This window comes from Bos taurus, chromosome 13 (assembly GCF_002263795.3).
Source record: "Bos taurus isolate L1 Dominette 01449 registration number 42190680 breed Hereford chromosome 13, ARS-UCD2.0, whole genome shotgun sequence".
Classification (NCBI taxonomy): Eukaryota; Metazoa; Chordata; class Mammalia; order Artiodactyla; family Bovidae; genus Bos; species Bos taurus.
In genome coordinates this window covers 54,284,449-54,298,100 of record NC_037340.1, presented here as the reverse complement: position 1 = coordinate 54,298,100, position 13,652 = coordinate 54,284,449, and the positions used below count along the sequence as shown (strand labels likewise).

The 13,652-nt window shown below is 60.5% G+C and overlaps 1 protein-coding gene across 9 annotated transcripts; it reads left to right on the top strand.

The window, feature by feature from the left end:
• The first annotated feature begins 399 nt into the window (after nt 1–399).
• Nucleotides 400–10,760, top strand: ARFGAP1 (ADP ribosylation factor GTPase activating protein 1). Of its 9 annotated transcripts, none has more exons than XM_059892481.1 (15): nt 400–546; nt 1,647–1,912; nt 3,268–3,331; nt 3,533–3,642; nt 3,756–3,927; nt 4,389–4,489; nt 4,879–4,965; nt 5,268–5,364; nt 6,070–6,126; nt 6,605–6,637; nt 7,357–7,386; nt 8,039–8,095; nt 8,574–8,633; nt 9,164–9,240; nt 10,139–10,760. In XM_059892481.1, the coding sequence occupies exons 3-15, from the start codon at nt 3,272–3,274 to the stop codon at nt 10,479–10,481; spliced, it is 1,284 nt and encodes a 427-aa protein (XP_059748464.1). In that variant the 5' UTR covers nt 400–546; nt 1,647–1,912; nt 3,268–3,271; the 3' UTR covers nt 10,482–10,760.
• The last annotated feature ends 2,892 nt before the right edge of the window (nt 10,761–13,652 follow it).

Sequence of the window (13,652 nt, the reverse complement as noted above, 5' to 3'; positions counted from 1 at the left end):
CCTTCCAGAGTCGGAACCTCTCCCATCTCCTTGGAGCCTGTTGACGTCACAGCTCTGCTGCTCCAGCACTGGGTTCCCGCAGAAGTCCTGCGGTGCCCTAAACCTGCTCACACTCTCCTAATCAGCCCCCTTGTAAGTAAACGCCCATGAATCATCCTAATTTGAGCAGGCCATCTTTATCCCGTCTGAATTCTGACGGGGCAGCGCCGGTGAGAATGACCGTCGGTCCCCAGAACACCGCGGTCCCTGCTGGACTAACAGCTCTGGCACAGCAGCCCGGAGGAGGACGCGTCCCTATAGCGACGGAGCAGGGTCGCGCTTCCGGCCCAGCTGGCAGGACGGAAGTCCCGCCCCCGCCGGCCCGCCCCCGGCTTCCCGTGAGACCCTGCGAAGCGCGACGTAGCCGGAAGCGGGTGGCGACCGGGTGGGCGGCCGGCGCGCGTCCTCTGTGCAGTTCGCGGCGCGGCAGACCCTGGCCCGACCCCCGCCTAGACCCCCGCCCTGACCCCAGCCCGACCAGGCGCAAAGGATCTAGCGCCCTGCCCGGTAAGCGCGCGACCTAGACCTAAAGGTCCTGGTTCCCCCTGGGGCTGGTCCACGGCCCCTCCCGGTGGCCACCCCCGCCAGACCCCCACCCATCTCGAGGCAGCCATCCACAGGATTTGGAAGCGCCAACCTTGCCCTCCCCCAGTCGTTCCGGGGCTGGTCCACGGCCCCCCTTCAAGTCCCCGTCCCCCAACGCAGCACCCCTCTTCCGGCCGTCCCCGCCCAGACCCCCACCCACCCTGCAGGGCGCCCCAGATCCCCACCTTCTTTCCTCTGAGACTGTCACGGGCCCTTGTTCACCTGCACCCCTTCCGTAGGGCCAGCCGGCCCTGCCCCGTCCCCTCCTTCGGATCCAAGACGTGGTCAGGACTTAGGGTCCGGTCAGGCCTCTTTCTGAGTTCTGAAGGGTCTTCCACTCTTCAGAGGGGAGGATCCTCCTCTCGGTGTTGAAGAGGCCTGTCTCATCGGGAGCGGCAGCCACCCCTTGGCCGTGGGTGACGGTGTTGCAGGAGGGAGGGGAAACCGAGAGAGGACTTTGGAATCCTCCCTCAGTTTATGTACCTCTAGTAGAAGGACTGTGTTTCTCATCTGCCCTGTTAAACAGCTTCTCGCCTGCCACAGACGTGAGAGTTAATTGTGCTCATTTGGTGCAAGCTTAAGGGTCCAGCCACCATGGGTTTCTGTGCCAAATGGGGCTGTCATAATGGTCCAGGGGATAAGTAGTGTTGAAGTTGGCCTTGGCATCCCTTCCCCACCCTGCAGAAGTGCACAAGTAACAGTGCTTTAGGATGAGAAACGGTGGTCCTTCCATGTAGGTGCTTTGAGTGCTCAGGTGGTTTCAGAGAAAGATCAGCATGATTTGTCCCTGTCGCTGGTGACAGCCCCAACAGTGTGCTTAAGTCATCCCTTTTAATCTCAGGTCTTGAAGAAGTTCCCACTTAGGGAGCAATGTTCTAGGGTCTGACAAGTGGCTTCTCTCATGAGCTGAGAAAAAATGTCTTGGTTCACCATTTACTGAAGCCTCGTCCTCTTGCAGAGAGCTGTGTGTTACCATCTTGATTTCAAGTATTAAAGCAGGAGTTCTTGGATTCTTTTTCAAGATAAACTTTGGCCACCTCATGCGAAGAGTTGACTCATTGGAAAAGACTCTGATGCTGGGAGGGATTGGGGGCAGGAGGAGAAAGGGACGACAGAGGATGAGATGGCTGGATGGCATCACTGACTCGATGGACGTGAGTCTCAGTGAACTCCGAGAGTTGATGATGGACAGGGAGGCCTGGCGTGCTGCGATTCATGGGGTCGCAAAGAGTCGGACACAACTGAGCGACTGATCTGATCTGATCTGATCTGATGGTTTTGAAAGAAGGTATTTGTTTCTCATGTATTAAAGTTAGGATTTCACAGAATTAAAGGGTCTTCTTATGCAAAAAAACAGTTGCTGTTAAATCCAGCCCACCTCATTCACTTTCATGTGACATGTTTCCCCCGCTGTCATTCTGCCAGTCCTCACTCTGCCTTCTTTTACACAATTACACATTCAGGGCAGGCTCATCCTAGTTTTGACTTCTGTTTGCCTGTGTCCTGTGAGTGTTTGGCATTCTAGATTCAGGAAGCATGGTTGTGGGGACAAGCTGGGTCCCCTTGAGGAGTAACTGAAGGTAACAGGCAGATGCGGACCAAGATGCTCCTGGGTTTTCATGCCGTTGCATTGGCAGGGAAGCTGGTGGGAACAGGCCCCTCTCAGACAGTGGGCGTGAGGTCAGAGGTTGCAAACACTGCTAGCGACGCAGGCGTGTGGCTCTGTCTCTGACAGTGGCTTATGTGTCCTCGACAAGACACGTCCTGCCGGGGAAGCTGGAGGGACAGTGTGCACACTCTGGTCCCAGGACCCCGGCCAGGTTAGGGTTAGTTTACATCCAGCACTGTGCTGGGCACCCTTTCCCTCTCTGGCTTGATTCTTACTGTATCAACTTTCCTGGTCATGAATTAAACAGGCCACCATTGAACTTGAACTTGGCCAAAGCTAGGAGATCTGTGAAGAGATGGCTTTTCTCTTCAGCCCAGGCTGTGTGGCTGCTATTTCCCACAGTGTCCCCATGAGGCATTGTGACAGATCTGCAGGTCCATAGGCCCCTGCCCATGCCCTGCTGTGGCCATGCTCTCTGTCATCTCCGTCCTTCAGATGGCCCCTGGGAGGCCAGCCTCGTCCCATGTCAGTCAGGACCACCGCTTCTGCCCCAGGCCTGGAGCCTCCCTGTGCTGGCTTGAGGCAGGTGGGGCGTTGCCGGGACCAAAAATGTGGGGCTCCCTGACTTCAAGTACCATCAGCCTGAGTCCAGTATGTTGCCCTGAAGGCAGGAAAAGAGATTTAGCAGCCAGTTCTGAGCACATTTTATAAAGCCCAGCCCTTTGCTAGGAGCTTCACTGGAAACCGACATTCCATAAATTACACAGTCTTGATGCGACGTGGTAAGTGGCCTCTAGTAACTGCACGTTACTGCTCATGATCACTTTATTGGCCTGGCAGCATCCACACTGCTTTGGGCTTTTCCTTGCGCCTGGAGAGCAGGTTCCCGCAGTGAGGGGCCTCCACGCTGCCTGTAGTGAGTTGTCCTATTCCTTAACAGCTTCCAATCAGCTTCTTGGGGTTCCTTGAGGTTATATCTTGTAGTGTGTTTGCACTGGCGGTTGATTTTCTTGTGAAAATCTTGTTTTTCTCAGCACCATGGCCAGCCCAAGAACCAGGAAGGTTCTTAAGGAAGTTCGGGCGCAAGATGAAAACAATGTAAGCATCTGCTTTTCCTCGACACCCAGTTCAGGTTTCAGGAACCTCTCGGGGTAGTGTGTGGTCTTGGGGTCCTCACTCCCTGTCACCGTTGGCCTCATAACCAGCCTCCCTGTTTTTGCTCTTGGGGCCACCACTGGGTCTTGGGGGTCCCTGGGTCCTGCCTCAGCCTCTGGACAAGCCCCTGGACACCCTCCGCAGGTGTGTTTCGAGTGTGGCGCCTTCAACCCACAGTGGGTGAGCGTGACCTATGGCATCTGGATCTGCCTGGAGTGCTCGGGGAAGCACCGTGGGCTTGGGGTTCACCTCAGGTCAGTGCGCAGGGGTGGGGAGGAGTGGGCCCCCATGTAGGTCGGCCCCTTTCACCCCCGGGCTCTGAGTCAGGGGGCGATATAGGTGATGAGGCCAGCCCTCTGCTGTGCAGCTTCGTCCGCTCTGTCACGATGGACAAGTGGAAGGACGTGGAGCTGGAGAAGATGAAGGCGGGCGGAAACGCTCGGTTCCGGGAGTTCCTGGAGTCTCAGGAGGACTACGACCCCTGCTGGTCGCTGCAGGAGAAGTACAGCAGCAGGGCTGCTGCCCTCTTCAGGGACCGGGTGAGGCAGGCCGCCCGCCACGTGGAGGCTGCTCCGGCCATGGGCACTGAGATCCCCTGTGGTTCTGACCACAACATGGAGGCCGCGTGCCATCTGCATGGAGACAGCATGCATGGCCTTGGCTCTTCCCACCTGGAGGACTTGGGGGGCCTGTGGTTTACTGGGCTGAGGATGGGCTTTCCTCCCAGATTCCGGGAAGCACTGTGTCCAGACACCTCTGTGCATGCAGCTAAAGCTCCCCTGAGAACTTCAGTGCCTGCGGGGGAGGCCCATCGTTCGGGGTGTAGAAAGAGGGCCTCAGAGACTAAGAGCTTGCCCGTTTGGCGTCCACACCCGGCAGAGCCCCCAGCCCGTGGTGTAAAGCCAGAGGGGCTGTGTGGGGGGCAGGGAGTGCACTGCAGTCAGGAGCATTTAGGCCACCTTGATGGGCCCCTGCTCTCTGACCCAGGTTCCCTTGGCAGGTGGCTGCTCTGGCCGAAGGCAAAGAATGGTCTCTGGAGTCATCACCCGCCCAGAGCTGGACTCCGCCTCAACCCAGGACACTGCTGTCCTCTGCCCACCGGTAGCTCCTCATCCAGCCTTCTGGCCAGCTCTGTGCTGGGTTCAGCCCAGCCCCTTCCTCCTCTCTCTTCAGTAGTGAGATTCTGGTCAGAAGGGCTCCAGACTGTGGCCCAGTGCTTGCTGTGGCCTTGGTCCCCCTGGTTTCCCTGCGGCCCCCCTGCAGGCTCAGGCCAGCATGGAGCCCCTGTGGCCCCCGTCCCCCCAGAGCCGCGCCTCCCTTACTTCTCACCAGTTTCAGCTGCTGAGCCTAAGCTTGAGCTGCCTTCTGCTCAGAGCTTAGTGTTCAGAGGAGCCAGGCATGAGCAGGTGGGCGTGACTGCACCTCCCAGAGACCCCTGCGGGCATGTACCCACCCTCTGTTGGCCTCTTACTTTTGACCCACCATTGCAGAGCCTCTGGCCAGGTGCAGAACTCCACTGCCTCTGGGGACAAGGCTTTTGAAGACTGGCTGAATGATGACCTTGGTTCCTATCAAGGGTAGGGTTTCAGGCGGGCTCAGGGGAGGCTGGGGGCAGGGGGCACTGTGAGAGTGGCTGAGGCTCCTGCCCATGTGTGTGGTGGGTGCAAGATTGGCAGGCCCTGTGGAGTCCTGAGTGGCAGCTTCAGGAGGGTGCTTGAGTGAGAAAACCACTGAGAGAAAGGACGTGATTCCTCCCTGGAACCTGCCTGGCCTGTGGACGAGTGTGTCCCACTTCCGGCAGTGAGCTGATATCTGGGTCTGGATGCCTCTGCACCCTGTGGCTGTCAGGAGCAGCAAGCCTGTTGCCTGTGTCCCCCAGGGCCCAGGAGAACCGTTATGTGGGGTTTGGGAACACGGTGCCGCCTCCAAAGAGGGAAGACGACTTCCTCAACAGCGCCATGTCGTCCCTCTACTCGGTGAGGATGCCGTCCCAGTGCCCCCTGCCCCGACGCCCCAGGGCCTCCTGGAGACCAGCCATCCTAGGATTGCAGTGGCCCACTCCCCTTTCCTTCACTGACCTCACACCTTAAAGCTGGGCTTACGGGGTTTAATCCCACTTGTGTTTTGTCTTTCATTTACTTTGGCTACAATGTATAAGACACGTGCCCCAGGTTTAACAAGGCATGTTTTCCCCGGAGACCTCGGGCTCTGAGTGGAGCCTGCCTGGCTGCCCCTCCTGGCAGGGCCACCCTGTTGCATGGGTTCTGGGCTGAGTCTGCTCCAGGGGAGAAGGGGCCGTCAGCCTGGCCTGTTTTTCAGAAGCTCCTCCCAGGGTGTGAAGTTTGTGTCCCCGTGTCCCTTCCATCCTACCCCCAGAAGCTGAGCATCTTTTGTCAGCTCCTCATGAGGGTCACTCCACATCTCCCCAGGAGGCACAGGCTCAGTGGGGATTTAATCCAAATGACTGGCTTCTGTTGTGGAGGCTCAGGGGAAATGACCTTGGACTCAGAACAGGTTTCATGACCCCTGCGGCCTGGTGGGAAGGCCTGTCTCCAGGGAGTGGACCTGAGCTGCTTCTGGGGCCCCTAGCTGTGTCTTTCCCACGGAGCATGGGTGCGAAGGATGCTCTCCTGTGTCTGCGTGTGGAGCTGCCACATGGCTTGTGTGTGGCTTCCTTGCAGGGCTGGAGCAGCTTTGCTACCGGAGCCAGCAGGTTCGCCTCAGCAGCCAAGGAGGGCGTAAGTACCAGGCTGTCCTGCAACACCACAGGCTAGGCAGCCAGGGGTCCTGACGGGGCTCCAGCCACAAGTTCGTCTGCCCCACGGAGGTTTCTGTGAGTGGCCCCTCTGCCGGGGCCCTGAGAGCACCCAGGGTGCTGGGGAGAGGTGAGAAGTATGACCAGTTGTGCTCAGCAGTGAACAGCAGAGCCCGCTGGACAAGGCCCCACCCCGCCTGGGGGCCCTGTGTCCAGAGCGCAAAGGTCGGCGTCAGGCCTGCTCCCTTGCCCTGGGCGCCCCTACCCTACCCTGGTGGTCTAGCTCCTGGGGGAGCAGGGGTAGAGGGCAGCTTTGCGGGGCCTAAGAGCCACTGTGGGGTGAGTGCCAGTCCTCGTGGCCATCAGGAAACGGGCCTGAGCACCCAGGCCCTGCAGATGCGCAGCTCCAGCAGCCAGTGTCGGGCAGCTGATCAGAAAACCCTCTTTGTGCTTCCTTCCAGGCGACAAAGTTCGGGTCCCAAGCAAGTCAGAAGGTACCGGAAGAAACCTTTGCGTGGGCACTATGGGGCTGCTTCTAGGCTGGGTGGCCTCCATGTGCCCTGTGTCAGGGGAGGAGTGTTTTACACCAGCAGTCAGGCGCCCACGGGCCCGCACGGAGTTGTCTCTCAGGCTCCCACATCTGCATGTTACTTCAGGCGCCTGTGGGTTTGGGAGGTGGAGGCCACTCCACCTTGGCCTTGTGGGGAAGGAGGCCCTGCGCTGGGTCTGGGCAGCCGTGGGCGGGAGACCCAACACCCCCTGGGCATGGGGGTTTTGTCCCAGGGATACAGCGTTCCTCGTCTCTATTGGTGTTCCCCCTTCCTGTGGTTGCGTCGGGGCCCGCTGTTTGTCTTGTTTTCAAACCTTGGCTCGCAGTCCTGGTGGTCTCCTGCGTGGTGTCTGGCCCTGGGCTGGGTTCAGGACTTGGGGTAATGGCTTTGGGGGCCGGCGGAGGAGCCTCCGAGCCATGTGGGCCCCTCCCACCCTGAGGGCTGAGCTCCCCCAGCCCCACTCAGGGACGTCTCTAAGCCCCCATTTCACTTGACTTCCACCCAGCCTGCTCCTGTCATCCTGGGAGGGTCAGGTGGGAGGGGCTGGGTCTAGAGAGGGTGCGGTGCCCGTGGGACCCTGTCCTGGTTGTCGCGACTGTGGCGCCTACCGCCTTGCTCTCTCTCTTCCCCCACCCCTGTCTCCCCACGCTGTCTGGGTAAAGTTCTGGGGTTCCAAGCAGCAGCCAGAGCTGGTAAGGCCCCGTCTGTGCTTGTGCATGCCCCCTTACCCGCCCCATGTATCCAGCACGCGCCTGCACTACAGCCTGCATGTTGGCGCTTCCATGTGCTCACACTCAGAGCTGCTCCCCAGCTTGATGGGCTCCCATTTGAGCATCCGTGTCACAGGCAGGAGGCATGGGATCCAGAGCTCAGGGCTGCCATAGGGGACCAATGGGCCGGGGTACCCTGTGGTCCACAGGGAGTTTTTCGTGGTGTGGTTTAATTATCTTCAGCCAAATAATCTGAAAGAGTCCAGCCCTACTGGCGAGGGCCCCGCACTGTGGTCATCTCCCCATTGTCCTGCCTGCTCCCGACCTGAGCCACTGGCCTGGCCTGGCCTCCCCCCACCCCCAGCTCCATCCCTTCTGTGTGAGCTCCCTTGGGGGCCCCTGGAGGGCAGATGGGACTGGGAGTACACCTGTCTGTATGAGGGACCGCGGGGGCTCTTCAGGAGCCCAAAGGCCAAGGACGGCAGTGCCCAGCCTCCACGACAGCCAGGAGCATCGTGTGGTGGTGGCTAGGCCTTGCCAGCCACCTTCCCTCCACGGGCAGAGTTCGCCATCCTGAAGAGAACATGCCACAACACGACACAACTTTTCTTCATCATGTCTTTCCTTCTAACAGGCTTCGGAGTTGGGCCACAGTCTGAATGAGAGCGTCCTCAAACCCGCCCAGGAGAAGGTAACATGGGGAGAACTTCTGGTGTTCAGCTGTGTTCAGTTCCCTGGGCCCTCGTTCGAGGGGCAGTTGCTCCTGGGGCTGTTTGGGTCCTCAGACTCCCTGGTGTCCCTGGGGGACTGGTGCCTATGGGCCCTCATCCTGGGTCAGCGAGGCCTGGCCTTGCACCCTGCTCCTGCGTGGCTGGGCATGCATTCTGCCACTTGCCCTGGAGGCCCAGACAGGCAAGAGGAACATGGGGTGGGCAGGGCAGGGCAGTGCCAGCCTGTGTGGGAGGTAGGGGGCGACGCAGAGAACACCAGGGGTGGGGGTCCAGTGAGACTGGCCCGGGCTGTAGGGTGGTCGGCTGGCCCTCCCTTTTGCTTCTGGGGAGGGGACAGCATAGAGACAGAGCCCCTGGTGCCAGTGCTGGTGGGTGGCAGCCTTCAGTGCAGGCAGTGGGCGACTGCTGGGCTGTGACGACGCTGTTCCCATCTGCCAGGTGAAGGAGGGGAAGATTTTTGATGATGTGTCCAGTGGGTTCTCTGAGTTGGCATCCAAGGTAGGGCAGCCCCGCCTGACATGCAGGCTTGGCTGGAAGCGTCTCCATGTTCCAAGGCACCCGGAACCGTGAGCAGGGAGGGCCAGCGCTTCATGCGCATCTCTTCTTGGCCCAAAGGGCCTGTACGACCAAGGAGGGTCAGGCAGACGCTCCGGTGCTGACAGCCTGAGGAACATGGAAACCTCTGGACGAGCTCCGGTCCCAGCCACTAACCTGTTGCTATTTTCTTTCATTCTTTTCTTGCTGCGGCCAACCTTCCTGGTGAGTGTGCTGTGGGTGGCCTGCCTCTCTGCCTGGCGCTGTGGGTGGGGGCGCATTCGTCCTGCTTCCTGGCCCAGAGCCTCTCCTCAGGCTCTCCTGGCCGTAGCTTCTTGTGCCCACACGGCAGGCATCCTGCCGTCCCCATCCGATCCTGTCCAGTAAACTGGCCTGAGTTTGGCGGTTCACTGCATTTCTAATCTTCACCCTGGTCTTTGGACACTGCGCAGTCCCAGCAGAGCCCGGCTGAGCTGTCTTCCGCTCTCTTCCAGGTCCAGGGAGTTGGCAGCCGGGGCTGGCGGGACGTCACCACTTTTTTTTCTGGGAGAGCAGAGGATTCATCAGACAGGTATGCTGTGTCCATTCCTGAAGTGGGCTGCCTTCTGACATCTCCCCCAGATCTCAGAGGCAGGGCGTCTCCCCCAGGGTCTTGGGTGACGATCAGAAACCCCTGGAGCCCTGGAGGTGCAGAGAGGCATGTCAGTCCCTCAGCCTCTTACTCTGAAGCCCTGCCTTCTACCTCGGGAGCTACCGCTGCCCAGGTGACGGGGGTGGTCTCAGCCTTGCCCTTGTTGGACGGGCTGAGGGAGAGGAAGGGCCCCTGGGCTTTGACCCACCTCCTCGGGGTCTCCAGCGCTCAGGGCTCTGCCCAGGCCTTCCTGCTGGGAACCAGGTGGGCCAGCTTTCTCCTCCTCTGACTTGGACGGGACCCTGGGGCTCTGATGGACGAGCTTATGCCCGGCCCAGAGTGGCAGCCACTCTGCCAAGGCGGGTGCTGTTGGTCTGCCTGCTCGTGGACCAGCTGCTTCCTCCCAGCACTGCTGGACGTGTTCAGCGGTGAGGTTGCGGTTGGGTGAGGAATTCTCGTCCTGAGCTGGTTCCACAGTACAGAGAAGGGTCAAGTCTCTGAGTTTTCTTCCCATTATTTGTTGCAGGAAAGTAGTATTTTACATTTTCCTCTGAAACATCCTCCATGTGGGTGGGACTGATGGAGGGTGGGCTCTGGTGGCAAGTGGCCTGAGTCCTTCCATCAGGTTCCACGGCCTCAACTCCATGGAGGAGCCCCCCCGAGGCTGGGCGTCCTCTGCCCAGGAGAACAATGACTCCAGGACCCTGAGGGGCGTGGACCAGGACTCTGGGTTGGAGCTCGGACTTAGCTAGGGAGAGGCTGAGGGGAGGCCAGATGGCTTGGGGCCCCCGTGATGACCTTCCGGTTCTGGGAGCTCAGAGAGCCCTGTCTGTCCCAGACCCCCGGAGGGCCCGAGCTACCAGAACAGCGGTGGGGACAACTCCCAGAACACCCTCGACCAGAGCTTCTGGGAGTCCTTTGGGAGCACCGACCCTGCCAGGGCCCACCGGTCCCCAAGCAGCGACAGCTGGACATGCGCGGACGCCTCGGCTGACAAGAGGAGCTCGGACAGCTGGGATGTGTGGGGCTCGGGCTCTGCGTCTGCGTCCAACAATAGGATCAGCGACAACAGTGACGGTGGGGAGGCCTGGGGGGGTGACGGGGAGGGCCGGGCCAAAGTCGCCAAGAAGGCCACGCCGCCACCCACGGTGGACGATGGCTGGGACAACCAGGACTGGTAGGGGCCCGAGGCCAGGTGCAGCGGCTGCTCTGCCTCCTCCCTCTTTCCGTTCCACCCAAGAAACGCCGGACGTGCGAGAAGACAGCCTCAGCCGAGACCCAAGAGCCACGTGCCTGTGGGAGTGGGGGCGTTTCTGTGCCCCTGAGCTCGCTTTCCGGGGGACCCAAGCCAGGTGCTGTCACAGGCAGGGCTCCCTGCTGCTGCAGGGCCAGCACACCCAGCCCCTCCCCAGAGAGCTCAGTAATAAACGCTCTCCTGCTGTTGCACGAGGCCACATGTGCTCGAGGCCTGATTTTCCTTGAAGCGACTTTAACTTTCTGTTTGCTCTCTTTTTTTCTTTGCAAGAAATTGCCTGAGGTTTGAGCGCTGCCTCTGCCTCCCCTTCCCATTCCTGTCTGCACTAACGCTCACCTGCGGCAGCTTGCCTAGCCTCAGTCCAAACCACCGGTCTCCCATGGGAGCGCTGGGCCCAGGTGGTTGCCAGCCCTGTCCTCCTGGCTGGCTTTGCAGCAAGGGCTGGAGTATCCAGCTCCCCTGCCCCTGTGGGGCTTTGATGTCACAGCAAAGCACCTGGAGACACAGGGTGGTCTGGGCAATCGCCCTCACCAGCGAAGGGGAGAAAGGTCCCCAGTGGGTGTCTGCCTGGGAGAGCAGCTTTGTAAGGACAGACTGGCAGTGCCCCCTCCTCTCCTGGTTAGACATGGGGCAGCCAGCACGTGGCCAGCTGGGCCTTCGTCTTCCTGAAACCTCCTGACCCTGGGCACCTGGGGCCGCTGGAGGTTCTGGACCTCCGGAGCTGTGCCTTCTGGGTTGTTCCGTGTCCTGTCCTGGGGCAGCACTTTGGGGCAGTGTGGTCCCGGGTGGGATGGTCTTAGAGCCTGTTCTCAGCTGAGTCCCAGTTGTGATGACCAGGTGGGCCTTTGCCTCTCTGGACAGCACACCTGTCAGCCGTGCAGCTATCCTCAGCACCCTGGCTGCTGTGTGCTCTCCCGCCCAGGCTCTGTCTCCAGGAGGCCAGGCCAACCACCAATTGGAGCCTGGCCAGCCCTGCTACCTGTCTGCCCCAGGCTTCCTGGCCAAGGCTCCGGGTTGACCAGGAGACACTTCAAGGCTAGTCTGCCCAGCTTAGCTTCCTTTTTGGGAACTTTCCCCAATGACCTGTTTATCTTTCTGGCCCCTGCTTTATATACAAACCCCTCTGCTGCCACTGTGTCCAGTAATCCCACTCCCAGATGGTGGCCCTGCCTAGCAGGCCCAGGCCTGCAAGCCAGATGATGGTGGCTCTCCTGGGTCCCCATACCCTGAGCTGGGCCTGATAGGAAGATAGGGAGCAGGCTTCTTGGGGACTGTCTGGGCGTAGAGGCCCTGCCCCCTGCACCTGCTCCCCAAGGAGCCAGGGAAGCTCTGCTCAGCCCTGAGGGCCCCTTCCTGAACATCAGGACTGGGGTTCTTGGGGCCATCTCCCCACTGCAGAGGTGCCACCTGTATAGGAGTGAGGGTCACAACGGCTGTGCAGCTTCCAGAAGGTTGACAGGACTCACCCAACAGGGGCCAGCCTGGCCCCATCCTTCCCTTTCTGCTGCTGCTGCTGCTAAGTCGCTTCAGTCATGTCCGACTCTGTGTGACCCCATAGACAGCAGCCCACCAGGCTCTGCCGTCCCTGGGATTCTCTAGGCAAGAACACTGGAGTGGGTTGCCCATTCCTTCTCCAATCTTCTCTTTCTGAGGGCAACTCAAACCCTGGCTGAGCTCTGACCCTGCCAGGTGGGCTGTGAGGCTCGGGTGCGTGGAACACCTGCCGGATGCAGGGACTCCTGGGTGGATGCACACGTGTGGGCCTAGATGGGGTCTGGCCGGGAGTGCTGAGGACCTGACTGGCTTGAGAACACCTTGGTGGGCTGTGTGGTTGTGTACACGCGTGTCCTGAGCACCTGTGAGCCACGGGTGTGCAAGGTCACGTGTGTCAGTGCTATCTGAGGCCGCTGGGCCAGGCGCCCTCCACTGACCTCCACTTGGGTCTGCAGGGCCCACCTGCATCCCAGCGCCCAGTGCAGGGCATCCACCAGCTCTGCAGTGTCTGGTGTCCAGCCATGAGTCCGAAGCCATAGGTGGCTCTCAGGCCACAGCAGGTCTCGGGACTACCTTTGCCTCACGTCCTCAGACCCCTCCTGGTTGCAGGAGCACCAACCACAGGGCAGGACGGAGGCCAGAGGGGTCTCAGGCTACCTAGAGCAAGGCTGGAGAGCTGGCTGGATCCAGCAGTGCCTTCCCAGTGGCTGTGGGTCCAGGGAGGAGGACAGGGGCCTCCATGGGAGTTGGAAGGGCCTCACTCTCCAGCAGCATCCAGCCCCTGATACTTGCCCACCAGCCTCTCCTAGTCTCCAGCAAGTATCACAGCCCTCACTGGATGGTGGCCTCTGCTGGCCAGCAGCCCGAGGGCCCTGTGCTGTGCCTGCCTCCCCCAGAGCACCTCTGCCTCCAGAAGCTGAACCCAGAGGGGCCCTGGCACCCTCGGAGCACTTGGGAGAAGGGGCTGGTCCAGGTTGGGGTCGGGCGGTTCTGGGGGGTGTGTCCTGGGGTCCAGCAGGGGAGTGCTTGGGGCCTAGACTGGGTACTTTTCCCCGCCCCCACCACAAGCCTTGGTTGGGTCAGGCTCTGAGGCTGTTGGGTGGGCTGAGAGGGCTCTGGAGGGGCTATGCTTGGCTGGCCCTCACAGACTGCGGAGGGTTGTGGAGAAGGGGTAGGTGCAGAGGAGGCTGGGCAGGGCAGAGCGGGGGTGCCCTGGGCACTGGAGAGTCCCACAAATGGCTCGGGTTTGGGGTCACAGGTCCTGGGAGGCGATGCTGGACGAGAGAGGAGGCTGTGGCTGCTGGTGTGACACTGGCGTCCAGTTGCTGCTCCAGGCTGCCACTCACCGAGGCTGCCAGAAACCCCCTGCCCATTACTCATAGCTTGGCCCCCTGGGGTGACACATGGTGACCTTGGTCCCTGAGGGGCCTCCCCATGGGCTTCTCTGGGACAGGCCCTGTGAAGTGAGGGGTATAGGTGTTTGTCCCTTGGTGCTTTGGGCCCCGCCCTGCAGGGTGATGGGTCCTTCATGCTGTGGCCTGTGTTCCCCAGCTCTTGGGAGAGACATTCTGGGCAGCAGATGGAAGAGCTGGTGGGGGGTGGG